This window comes from Oculina patagonica, chromosome 2 (genome assembly GCF_052425735.1).
Source record: "Oculina patagonica isolate OP01 chromosome 2, crgOcupat, whole genome shotgun sequence".
Taxonomy (NCBI): domain Eukaryota; kingdom Metazoa; phylum Cnidaria; class Anthozoa; order Scleractinia; family Oculinidae; genus Oculina; species Oculina patagonica.
In genome coordinates, this window is record NC_135759.1 from 1,816,256 (window position 1) to 1,829,826 (window position 13,571).

A 13,571-nucleotide genomic window follows, 5' to 3' on the forward strand; every position below is an offset into this window, starting at 1 on the left:
GAGCAACTTTTTGCAATTTCTAGTTCAAAAATTGTCCGAGTGTTATTCGAAGACCATGCGAACGTTTCTGAGCATTTTTCGAACTTTTCCGAAGATTAACGAAATTTGCCGAAGATTTCCGTGGAAATTCAGAAAGATTTCCGGCAAAACGAGGAAACATGTTTCCAGAAACATGCTGAAAACATGTTTCTATAATTGTTTACTCGTTTTGCTATATTTCCATGCGGCGCGGAACACGAAATGTTTCAACTGCCTTTTCCAAAATTCTCTTTGCGTTTTTTTTTTTCAATAATATTCAAAAATCTCCTCCTTGTTGTAGAAAACTTCCGAAAATACCAGTCTATGATTAAAACGATCATGTTTCCAATCTTTTTTTAACAAATAGGGTTATGTATAATTTCAAACACACCGTTCGTAGTTTAACTTAACAATGGAAACTTATTACCAAAGTGTAGCGCACTTAATCAAATGGTATAAAAATCGTCTTTTTTTTAAACAAAGGCGAAGGAAACCGTCACGACGTGAGGACACTTTTGACTCGTGAAGATACATTTTATTTATTTTTAAAATGTCGTCAAACGTCTACGTACGCGGATAGCACCCTATTAAGAGCGGTCACCTCTATAACACGACAACGGATGCTATACTATATAAGTTTTACTGTGTATAGATAAAAAAAATCATATAAATACTGCATTGATAACGAACAATAAGTATGTCGACTTCGTAAAGTACATGGACGTGAAATCTTGAGTATTGCCTCTTTTTTAACTCATATCATTTTAACCTTATTTGCTTTACATATTCACTGTACTGTATCAGATACACATTCATAATAGATAAAATTTTCGTAACACAGTTATTGTTGTCAATGAATAAAATAAAACTATTCGCGTTTGGCTATTTTTCAGACTTTTGATATAATCTTATTCATTGATGTTATAACGGCCACTCAGCAGCCTTTGAAACAGGCTTTTAGCCAGGTGGGAGTCCAGGAGTCCTATGGACGGCCAGGCTACAAATCCCATTGTTAGGTTACAAATTCTGTTGCTAGGTTACAAATTTCATACACAAGTAACAACCAATCAAAATCACTGTACAGTTACGGCAGTATGAAATTTTTCTTCAGGCGTCTTTGGAATGGGGATAGAATTGAGCGCTCAAAGAGGAGAAGTTTCTTTCAGTCATGCAGCCTTTTAGAGTTCTCTTTCATGCTACTGCTTGATATGACTTGTCAGATGTAGGACTCTGAAGCGGAGATGTGCTTGAGTCGCTTGCCACACCGGCAGCACTGTTAATTAATTTGTCCTCCATGTTATCCTGTGGTCCTGACCTGACTAGGTCTCTTTTTGACATGAAGCTTCCAGGGTTCCTCAAGCAGCTGCACAAGTAAAATGCCAGAGTCATTAACGATCACTTCTCTTTACAGTAGTGGGACGCGCGGTGGCCTAATAGTTAGTGCAATGAACTCCAGATCGATCGACTGGCCTGATTTCGAGCCCTGACCGTGGTCATTTTATTACATTCTTGGGCAAACACCTTACTCTCATAGTGCCTCTCTCCACGAGGTACACGTATAAACAGGTACTGGCAAATTTAATGCTGTGGGGTAACCCTGCGATGGACTAGCATCCCATCCAGGGAGGAGAAGAAATACTCCTAGTCACTGCATGCTACTGAAACCAGGATAAGCTCCAGCCTGAAAGGGCCACTAGGCTCGAACGCAGACTTTTACCTTTTATTGTTTTAACAGTATCAGTGCAAACAGACAAGTGATGGAAATAAAGAAAATAAACAAGAAAGTTGGCAACGAAACCCACCCAGCCTACCACTTCTGGCCTTGTAGTACTAGCTTATGTTCGTGAAAGCCTCTAAAAGAATTGGTCGCTTATTTAAACAACACAACATCCAAGTTTCTTGTCTAAATGAAAGAACCCAAACCTTCTTATTCATAATTCAATGCAATAACAATTAGGCCACTACACTTCCCAAAAACAAGAAAATTAACAAATGTAGTACCTACCACATAAGCAGCAGAGGTATTATCAACATTGTCGCTCCCAAAAAGAACACAAATCCTGAAAAATGGAACTTCAAGGAAGCGGGATACATTGAGTTGAAGATGAATGCACCGATAAAGTGACACAAGGTGTCCAGTGATGCAGCGACTGAAAATAGTGCTCCTGAAAATAACAGCATAAAAATAATGAGCCTACAATATCTCCAAGTTAAACTCTCAGACATACAAGAGGGTTCGGGGGGGGGGGGGAGAGGAGGGTGGATGCCACCCACACCTTGAGGGTTTTTTTGAAATTTTAAAAAAGAGGATTTACTCTGCAATGCTGAAACTTTCAGTAGCTGTTCATTCAAGTCTTGCGAAAAATCTTCATTTTTGACATTTTTCTTTATTTTTCCTGGTTTTTTATCAGCCAAAATTGTGTGATTTGTTTAATTTTATATTCCATAAGCATTCTGGCATAATTTTGTATCATTTTCAGTTTATTTTCCGACTTTCTTAGGTATGGTTAAACCAAGCTGGCAGATCAATGATGGTGGATCCAAAATGGTGGCTGTAATGACGTCATATGATGTCACAGCCAACAAAAATTACGTCATCTTGTAGAGTAAGCTAAGGGCTTTCTACTTATGCAAAAAAGTTTCGCTGCCATGCGCATTAAAAAAAGAAAACCCTAGGGAGGGGTTCCATCCAACCCCCCCCCCCCCTTGTACGACGGAGGGGGTCCAGCACATTCCAGCTCTTATATATACTTTGTGGCTGAGTACTACATATCGTTATCTTTATTGGTTGCTGTTCCAATAATGATACGTCAAACAAATGCCCAATCATTGCTGAACAAGGTGTGGTAATTTTCATGACATCGCTGGTTACCATAGCAACAGTAAAACTTGTTAAAACACCTTTATTTTTAGCTTTCAGTGTTTACAACTCAAAAACGAGCTCAGTTAATTTTATTATTGATTAGCGATTAGCATGTTAGGTGCAACTTTTTGCAATGTAATTTTCCTTGAAGCGGTTTCAGTGCCACCTTAAATTTTCGAAAAAATAGAATATAATGGATGTTGGGTTTGAAATGTAAGCTTCCAAACCTTGTTCATCTGCACCAACAGTTCTTGACATCATCCCACGAAAAAGAGGAACAATTGTTCCAACGAATATGCCAGCAACTGGTGCTGATTACATACAACAGACAAGAAGAAAAAAAGAATGAGGTAAATGAAAACTGTGAATAACATAATATTATGGAAAATATGAATCTACCTTAATTGACTTAATGTAGGTAATTAGAGAAATTACAGTTGTTATTCTCTAGAGGCCTTATATATAACTTGCACGCATTGCGTGCCTATGCGTAACAGGAATCACAGGAGTGAGATTGACTCCGCTCACACTCTGTACAGGTATACATAAAACTAGCAATCAGGGTAAAAACAAAGACAATTACTTACACATAAACACCAACCAGTCTACTTTTGAAAATCCAAACACAACAAGTGATGAAGCAAGGGAAAAGATACCAACTCTGGCAATGTTGACTTCATTTAGGCACCTTCCCAACAACTTTATACCAAGCACCGCACCAAGGCCATGCGAAAAGTGTCGGAAGGCAGAGAAATAGCCAACTTTCTCTGCAGAGAAGCACAGGGGACTGTGAAGGAGGAACAGCACGATGACCCCGCCCACTCCAAGGGTGGTTAGAACAATTAGACCAGTGCATGAGGTGAAAATGATTAGATTTCTTCTTGCTCCATCTCTCGGATTCTTGTACACATGCCACACTCGCTTGATGTTCGATAAGCTGAATAGTTTGCGGATTGACTTGTTCTCAGTAGAAGCCCTTGATTCAGGGACGAACAAAATGATGTAGAGAACAGATGCAAGAAGGCAGCTAAATATGAACCAGTATGGTGCCACAAAACCAAGGTTCTTAATCCACAGGCCACTAGTGAGTTGACTGATCATTCCTCCAAAAAACACAAGAAACTCCATGACAGCTTTTAACAGAAAAAAAAATATGAAGCATCACTAAACTTCTAAGACTTAGATTTTGAATTTAGATAAATCATCCATTAATATAACTGTAAAAAAATGTAAGGCATGAAGGTGGCATGTGGTTAATGTGATGGGCTGACGTGTAGGCCAGGCTTGTTTTGGCAAAACACTACTATAGCAGCCGGGGGGGGGGTTTACTCAATACGGGGAGGCTCCGCCCCAAGTTCTAACCCCTTAACCTTTTATATACCATTTTTGACAGAAATTGTACCCCTTTCGTATACCTTTTACTGAAAAAAGGTACCCTTTCATATACCTAAGAGACATGGCATGGATTTAAAATAGGATGTTTTCTTGTCATACAGCCATAAATTGCGTCTGTTCGAAATATTTTAATTAAAGGCCCTTTTAAATAGCCAAATGACAGATTTCCATACCCTGTCATATACTTAAACTCGTGAAATCCCTACCCTTTTATATACCTGAATCCTGAAAAAGGTACCCCTTTCGGGCGGAGCCTCCCTCCCTGCCATTATAGGGAGTACCCCCCCCGCGTATAGCAGGAGGATCAGGTCAAAATCCATTAAGTTCAGCTACCTGCTCAACAAACTAACAGAAAACTTAAAGTGGAGAGGCTTGTATCAATTGACCAACTGAAATTGACCATGACCCACATATAAAAAATGGAGAGTGAAAGCATGCAAAGCTTCCCTGGTGAAAATCTTTTTAAGATCCTCGAGGATCTTTAAAGATCTGCGCAAGGATCTTTGTGGATCTTGACAAGGATCTGCAAGGATCTTCATCCATATCCTCAAAGATCTTAAAGGATCTTTTAAAATTCTTGCAGGACCCTGCAGGGTCCCTGCAAAGATCCTTCAGGATCTTTAAAGATCCTTAAGGATCCTTCAAGATCCTTTAAGATCCTTTAGGATCCTTCAAGATCCTTAAGGATCCTTTAAGATCCTGAAGGATCTTTGCAGGGACCTTGCAGGGTCCTGCAAGAATTTTAAAAGATCCTTAAGGATTTTTGCAGGGACTTTGAGGATCTTTGCAGGGTCCTGCAAGAATTTTCAAAGATCCTTAAGGATTTTTGCAGGGACTTTGAGGATCTTTGCATGGTCCTGCAAGAATTTTAAAAGATCCTTAAGGATTTTTTGCAGGGACTTTGAGGATCTTTGCATGGTCCTGCAAGAATTTTAAAAGATCCTTAAGGAATTTTGAAGGAACCTGACAAGTTCCTGTCTGGATCCAGCAAGGAATCGACAGACTAAAAGGACCTGAAAGATGTTATTACAGTCACTGACTTGGTAGGATCTTACTGGGTCCCTGCAGTGACTTTAAAAGGATCTAATACCGGGGCTAGCTGATTAATCACCGCTATCAAATCCTGCAAAACAATTAACACTCATTTACTAATCTCTGTTTATATAATTCCAAATTTATTTTATTTCTTAGATAAATTGTTCTCATTTTTTAAGCGATGACGTCAGGAAATCGCTTATTGTCATCGCAAGACCGACCCGATCTTTTTGTCTGTTTCGGTCAAACAGAAATCAAGTTTAACTTGATAACAAGAAATCGCCGTGTAGAACACAAAAGCAAAATACTCCCGTGTAGTTAGAATGAAACACTACAATGTATAAACGAAAGAGACTAATTACATATGATGGGATCTATTAGAATTAGTAGACAGAAATTTCTAACTCTTATAATAATAAGGGCCGCGGTGGCCAAGAGACCATTTGACCTTTCTCACAGCTTAAAAGCTAGCTCCCGCGTATCGTATGTCGTTTATCGGAAGTCACACACTACAATATAACGCAATCTACTGTTGTTCAATTGAGCAAATCTACGAAGAAAATGTATTATTAACTTTGCATCGTTGGCCTGTGAATTTATAACTACTGTTAATTCTGTATTTATTTGAATTCCATCATATCCTAACTTTGCTAGACAATCACCAACATTGCTTCTTAGGTCTAAAAAATGTACACTGCAATTGGATAACAGTCTTTATCACGCCCTCAATTATGTTAGACCCTTTGTGAAACGTCATCGCTTCTGCATGCACTGCATGCCGTTTATTAAGAAATGTTACTGGTCTTACAATTAAGCATCTCATTGATTTATTAAAATCAATGCAAAATACAGTAAAGTTCTGCAAAATGTTAATATCTTTATATTTGCAGCCTGACAAAGGTACCTTTTGTCATTTCTTGCTTTTGCAATAAGCCATTTTTTAAGCTTTCATTAAAGTACATGTAATATAGGCAATGTTTTCTTCCAGTTTGTCACAGCACATTTAAACACTGGAGACTGCAAATAACAGTCAATCATCAGACAATGGCTGTCTAAATTTGGTCCATGTTGGGCAAAATCCCAACTGTAGCTGGACCTTGTCTGCCCTACTTTTTCAAATCATATGTGACTTTAAATTTCATTCTGAAAATGAATTAATTTTATGCACTAACACAATTTTGATTGTATGTTGCTTCTCTTAAATTTACTTTATGCTGGGACAATTTTCAGTTCAAAAAAGCTTCAACATAATGCCATATTGAACTTAATTTTTATCTTGTACGGCCAAAGTGGTGATTTTGGACTTATGTCCTTTCAGCAACAACAACAAATATACAAATAGCCTTAAAGGACCCTAGTCAGCCTCTGCCATTTTCCATGCTATCGAAATTAAGAAAACTATATGGTGCAGGGAAATCTTATTACATTGCTGTAAATTGTATTACTGGAAGTCTGTTTAACTACCTTTAACAGTTTTACAGTGTGAGTGATCTCTTTTGTTAAAACACTGTATGTGTACAATATAATACCGTAACTCTGGTATGTAAACAAAAACAAAGGCATGGCTGACTACGGTCCTTTAAGATTGACATTGTTGATTATTACATATTACAAACTGTGTTGCAAGTTGCAGAAACAAGTCACACAAAGTTGATCTCTATTAATGTTCAGGGCTGTGCTTTTAGGGCACCCAGGTGCCTCAGGCGACTAACTTTTGTCTTTAGGTGACCAGATAATCTTATTTCTTTCATATAAGCTTTATACTGAGCACCCTGGATCTTATAGTTTGAAACCTTTGGGCTCCTTGTAATTTTTCTTGGAGCACAGCCTTGATGTTTGCGCAATATGTCACCGCAAATTGTAACACAGGTGGTCTGCAACAATTCTTTTCAATGATGTTGCAAGACAAGTGGAGAGGAAAAGTTTACACGTGGGATGATATGTTAAATGGATTCTTAAGTGGTAGTCCGGGTAGGATGAGAAAATGTCTCCACTGTCCAGGGATAATTAGTTATTGAAATACTATTACAGAAACGTGTCATAAAACACTGCTTCAATTTAAAACTAAAGAATGAATTTATTAAAATTTACCACTGCAAACAAATTACCAATACTAAACAATAATATTTTAAATCATACAACGAGAAATGTAAAAATATGGAGAAACAACAACAGCAACAACAAAAATTGAAAGATTTAGTAATCAGGAAATTTATTTTCTCTCATTCAGATTGAGATATTTATTAGGAATTCTTTCTTGTACCACATATTGACTGTTTATAGACAACTAACAGTTGAGAGTTTTAAACTACAATAATTTCCTGCCACATGCATTAACAATCACTCCTGTTTGTGAATGGTTTCACTTAGCTTTTTAAACATATTGCTTTGTTGCAGTTTGTTGGTGAATGTCTATTTCTAGCCCTTTCGCTTCAAAACCTACAAGAAAGCACAAAACAACAATTATAAGCCTTTAGAAGCTGAAGCTTATTTCATATTTAAATAATAATGACAATAATCGTGCGTACTAAGATGTATTTGTCTCTTCAGCACTCTTCTGCATTGCTAATCATTCTAGAATCGAAGATTGCTAAGCTGCATACATACATACATGTATGTTGTTTTGTATGTATGTTGTTTAACAGATATGAAATTATTCATTTATGTATATAAACAGAAAAATGATTTTCTATCTCGAGAGGTCTATCACTATAAATAATACTGTTAAATAGGGAAAGAACAGTGTATGAACTGGTATGAACAGTAACTGATCAGTGATCACCGAGCAGATTCTTTAAACAAAACCGAAACGCTTTGTCTAAGCTATTACTTCCAGAAGCCTTAAGATTCTCTGTCTACTTACATTCTTTCTTAGAGGCAAAAGATCCGGATTTTGTTGCTTTTTGGGCATCATAATCCTGAGGCATTTCGCTGTAAACTGACTTCTTCGACCGTTGAAAAGAAGTTGAGATTCAGGCGCCTTTCAAAAAGCGTTGCATCATGAGATATATCCACTCGTTCCCAGGGCCCAGTAATCCAAGATGGCGGCTCGTGTCTCAGTCTTTGTTCGATTTTCACGAAACAAACTTGGATTTTAACTCCATTTAGCCGTCTGAAATAGGCTGGAAAGTATTCAGGAATCATTTAAAGATTTGCATGGTGATTCCAAGCAATTTTACTCTCACACAATCGGGAAATTATTGACTTTATATTGCGAGAAAGATGAGGTGAATTATTCAAGCTGGAACTTGAGAAGTCACGTCTATCTCTGTGTAAGAAAGTAAACTTAAATTAAATATAGAATAAAGTCAGATACGTGGAATGCAACTGTAATCGCCGCTTCATTCAGCCTTTAGAATTGCAAGAGGTAACAATAACATGACTGCTTTGGAAAGTGCATTGTTTCTATAAGAAAAACTGAATAAGCAAGAGTCAATAATAGATGCAGATCCGAGCTTCTCACATACTGTTGGTTTGTTTCTATACCCTTTCTATAAAGATCAAACTCAAACTACACGATAATCAGATAACATTTTGTTTTTTGACCGATAACCAAGTGAGATCCTTGATGGGATTCTCTTATGATTCTTGTAAAAGGTCCTAATTAATTGAATCCTTGAGGATTCTTGAGGATCCTGAAAAAGATCTTCGAAGGATCATTAAAAGGATCCTTCTAAAAACCTTGGAAGGTCCTTGTAAAATCCTTAAGGATCCTTTAGAAGATCTTTGAAGGATCTTTTATAGGATCCTCTTAAGTTCCTTTAAAGGTCCTTATTAAATCCTTGAGGATCTTTAAAGATCCTGACAAAGATCATTAAAAGGATTGAAAGATCCTTGTCAAATCTTTGAGGATCCTTAGAAGGATCTTTGAAGGATCCTTAATAGGATCCTCTTAAGTTCCTTTAAAGGTCCTCATTAAATCCTTGAGGATCTTTAAAGATCTTGATGAAGATCATTTAAAGGATCCTTTCAAGAACTTATTAAGATCCTTCTAAGATCCTTGAGGATTATATAAAGGATCCTGACAAAGAACTTTGTAAGATCCTTGGAAAGATCTTAATAAGAACCTTGTAAGATCCTGATTAAATCTTTAAGGATCCTTAAGAAAGATCCTTCAAAGGATCCTTCAAAGGATCCTTTTAAGATCCTATTGAAATCTTTGAGGATCCTAGAGGATCCTTGCAAAGATCTTTGAATGGATTTTTGTCAGGAACCTTATAAGATCTTCACAAGATCCTCATAAAATCCTTTAGGATCCTTAAAGATCCTTGTGTGTGAGGATCTTTACAGGACCTTTGCAGATCTTTAAAGATCTTTGAAGATCCTTGAGGATCTTCAAAAGATTTTCACCAGGGTTGGACTGCTGGATTTGAAGTCCTTAGTCTTGAGTCACTACATTGTATCATGACCTCTTTAAACACAACTTCTACAGGGTTAGTGAATTTTATTTCTCAGCTTGCCTAAAGGGCTATGGTACATGTGCACCAAAAGTGTAGTTGAAATTTCCAAATTTCCCTAGCTACACCTCTGCCTTGGCAGCTCTCACCTAAGCGGAAACTCCTGTCAGATTCATCAGTGGTGTCGGCAATATAAGCCATGACTGCAAGCACCATTGTGGTGAAGAATCCACATATGCCATTGATGGCGCTCCCCACAAACAACAAATAAAGTGGCCAGTGAAAGTACATCGTACCTAGCACAATCAAAGCTTCAAGGGTACTTCCAATAGCTGGCAAGGCTAGTGCGGGTCGACGCCCAACAATGTCTGTCCATGCACCAATAAAGAGGGCAGTAAATATAGAGGGAATTGTTGCAAACATGACTATTCCCAAGTGAATGTATGACGATAAGGACTGTACCTACATGAGCACATAACATTAATTAATAAAAATAAATTTGGGGGGGGGGTGGGGTGGAAGATGCAGTGGACAAATAATTTGAACAACGGATTCTAGATAGAGCTGTCTGGGATCAAGCTCTACTAGCTGAAGTGATTGTTAATCAGAGCTGTCCTCTAGCAGAGCCCATGTGCAGCACGTGTCTTACTTTTGTCTTTGGGCTTCTTGTATAAGTTAAAGCGCTTATTAATCACCAAAGTTTTTAAGAGCTGGGCACCCAAGATTTATGTAAGAGCCTTTGGGCACCCTGCATTTGTTCTAAGAGCAGGGTATACATAATTTGTGTTCTTGGGCAAGACACTTTACCCTAATACAGTGAAGTGGCGGATCCAGACCTTCAGATAATGGGGACCCCAATCATCCAGGTCCTAGAATAAGAGGGGGAGGGGCGCTCTCGAAAAAAAATTTCTTGGCCCTTTGGGCCTCTACTTGTTCTAAAAATAAGGGGGGGGGGGGGCGGACTCCCTGGGCCTCTCCCCTAGATCCGCCACTGCAGTGCCTTACTTTACATGGAAAATGGGTACTGAGGAATATAATGCTGGGCAAGTCTGGTAAGGGGTGGGTTTTGGCTAACCCTGTGATGGTCTAAGCATTCAAAGCACTTCATTCCAGAACACTTAATTAATTATAGCGAAAAAAATAACCTCTTTTTCTAGTTCTTCAAGAGTTGAGTTAAGTTTCCGTTTATTGCAGCCGCCTTTTGATGACGTACTGTAAGGGAATCCCTTAGCATCACTGACGCGCTTGTAGATGTACTGCTGAATAACAGGCAAGTGCATGAAGAGGCCATAGGCATAAAGAAAGATCACTGGCTCTATAGTAGGCCGTCTAAACTTCAACCATCCTCTTGAAGGCATGTTTAAAAATTTCTGGCATAACAAGAAAGAATAAAGAAAAAATAGTTAAATTTTGACTGTTAAGTGTGGTAATTCATAAAATATCCTTTAATTATTCCTTTGTGACTAGTCTCTCTCGCAGCGGTTTTTAGTGTCATCAAGTAACAGGAATTGGAGCATAATTTGCGTGACCACACTAAAAACGGCCGTGAGGGAGACTACTTTGTGACCAGCTACCTTCAACTTCAATTGATTGAATGGGTTATTTACTTGGGCTATGAGCTTTGGTGGAAAGAAATGAGCCTTGAACCCTTTTGCGAAACCTGTTCACAAGGAGAGTAGAGCAGGACAGAGGGGGAGGGGGGGAGAGAAGTCAGGAGAAGTGGACGGAGAAAAGGGCAAGAAAACGAGTAACATTGTTATATTTCACAGTAGCTATGGGACAAAGAGGAGTAAACGGCTATGGAAATGAGCAGGAGGTGAGAGCAAAAAATGTGGCAAGCGGGAGTAAAGGGTACAGGATGCGGGAGGTTCAGACACCCCTGTTCCCTTCCACAGGAGAGGGAGATGATTTTTGATTGTTCCCTGCAAAAATAAATTCCAGATTTTGACTGTAATGTAAATGTTACTGATTAATTTTTGGTGTGACCAACCAGAACATTTCTAAAATAAATGAAATATGTTGAAACTGAAAGATTGACAGCCTTATTCTCGTTCTGTTTCTGGTGTAAATGAGGTCATGTGACCACCAATGGATCAGTCAGAGACACATTTGTATGAACTACCTCGAAATGGAGTAAAAGTCGTACAAAAAAATAAATCATGGCCCTACAGCTTCAACAATTTAATATGGTGATAACGTAGAATTCAAGTGCTAATACAGAGCTTCTCTTGTTGAAGTCAAAACAAGAAAAAAAAAACAATAAGGTCAATAACATTAAACGATCAATTCGTATCTCCCACCGGTAAATATGGCAAAGCAAACTCCACAAGGAAAACTAAAACAACATATAAGTTTTAGCTAAACCTTTCGAGTTTTAACGTTGAACACCCAGGTTCAAGAGTTTGGTGTCAGGTCGTGACATGCCCGCGAACATGCTCGTGAACGCCACCTCCGTGGCACGCACCTTTTACAATAATCTTGAAAAATCTATTCAAAAAAAGCTGCCGTTCATGTTGCTGTTGTTTAACGTATCTCTTACCTTTGGAATTAAAACAAGAATTAGAACGAAAATGACACTTTTTATGCTCGGCGCGTTCCCTTCACCTTGGCGCCCAAACTGTTTCGCTCAATCTTTGTCGTTCGTTTTCGCCTGCTGTAAAATCAAGACGTTTTCTTTCCAAGTTTCCTTTTGACCAAAAAACTGGTTAATTGATATGCTGATAGCTGCCACTCTTCATTCCATTTTGAAACGCTTTGCATGCATCATGTATTTTACGTTGTGTAAAGAGCAATTTCATCTCCTCCATCGAGCATAAACACAGGTCTGCTGACTTTTGGACTTATGGTGTCACTTTCACCTAATCACGCAATATGTGCTGAGTCTGTCACAAAATGTCTGATTGCGTGACACAAACACGCAGGCAAATGGAAAGTCATCTGACGTTTTTCCAAAGCCACAGACTCCTACGAGACACCTTTGCATTGTTTGCAACTGTGTGGACAGCTGGATAACATCCAGGGGGAATTGTTAAATCACAGTCTCCAATATCGGCCCATGCTGAACATGATGATCCGCGAAATTTCATGTCGTGACTCATTCCAAAGCCTCACGCGAACTTTGGTTTTTGGAGCCTCCTATTCACGCAATCTTGACAGCTAGGTCAGCTAGTAGAGAACATGCTGTGTAATTTCTGTCTCTATTGAACCTTTATTTTATTTTTTTTAATTTTAACACAAGCAGATCTGCTTCGCGATTAACAATCCGTGTGGGACGATTCAGCGACTTCTGGCTATACATATCAAGAATTGAAGCCTGTCGAAGCCTGTTAGAGGTCGTTAGAGACAAGGACCGCAATGGAGAGGAGTATTTTTTCCGGTGAGGGGGGGAGGGGAGGGAGGAGACTCATATGAAAGAGACAGGGATGCTCATCGCCTCGCTTGGGGGTGAAAATTAAGGATTTTGGTCTCACTTGGGGTGTTCTGGGGAAAACAGCAATATTTGTGTTAGCTGTCAAGATCTCGTTTAGGGTTAATTGCACGCGAAGAAATATAGAAATATAAGTTCTCCTTAGCATCCAAGCTCCTAAGGGAGCCGTCAACCGATACGACATTGTGTAATAACGTTATTATAAGACTTTGTATGTGAATCTAACGATCGTAAAAAATCAAAACATTTGATCTTTTCCCGCTATTTTCAGTTTTTTTAGTTTATGATTGTTATCATCCTCGGAGACCCAGAGGCAGTTAGTGGGGCGGGGAAAAGTCTATATGGTCGAAAAAAAAAATCGGCGAAGAAAAGTCAAGAACGAAAATAATATTCTTTTCGTTCTTGACTTTTCTTCGCCGATTTTTTTTTTTTTTTT

The 13,571-nt window shown here is 38.5% G+C and overlaps 1 protein-coding gene and 1 long non-coding RNA gene across 3 annotated transcripts; both read right to left on the bottom strand.

The window, feature by feature from the left end:
* Positions 1–586: 586 nt before the first annotated feature.
* On the bottom strand, positions 587–13,440 carry LOC144642590 (proton-coupled folate transporter-like). 2 transcript variants are annotated; one of them, XM_078501580.1, is made up of 7 exons: positions 12,248–13,440; positions 10,854–11,078; positions 9,858–10,170; positions 3,469–4,014; positions 3,109–3,192; positions 2,024–2,183; positions 587–1,381 (listed from the first exon to the last, which is right to left on the bottom strand). In XM_078501580.1, the coding sequence occupies exons 2-7, from the start codon at positions 11,064–11,066 to the stop codon at positions 1,210–1,212; spliced, it is 1,488 nt and encodes a 495-aa protein (XP_078357706.1). In that variant the 5' UTR covers positions 11,067–11,078; positions 12,248–13,440; the 3' UTR covers positions 587–1,209. The 2 variants fall into 2 exon arrangements, with proteins under 2 accessions (XP_078357706.1, XP_078357705.1); XM_078501579.1 differs by having other exon boundaries at positions 10,854–13,440.
* LOC144641692 (uncharacterized) lies at positions 7,369–8,287 on the bottom strand. The gene is made up of 2 exons (XR_013568605.1): positions 8,175–8,287; positions 7,369–7,750 (listed from the first exon to the last, which is right to left on the bottom strand). It is a non-coding gene; the product is annotated as an uncharacterized LOC144641692 (long non-coding RNA).
* Positions 13,441–13,571: the final 131 nt, after the last annotated feature.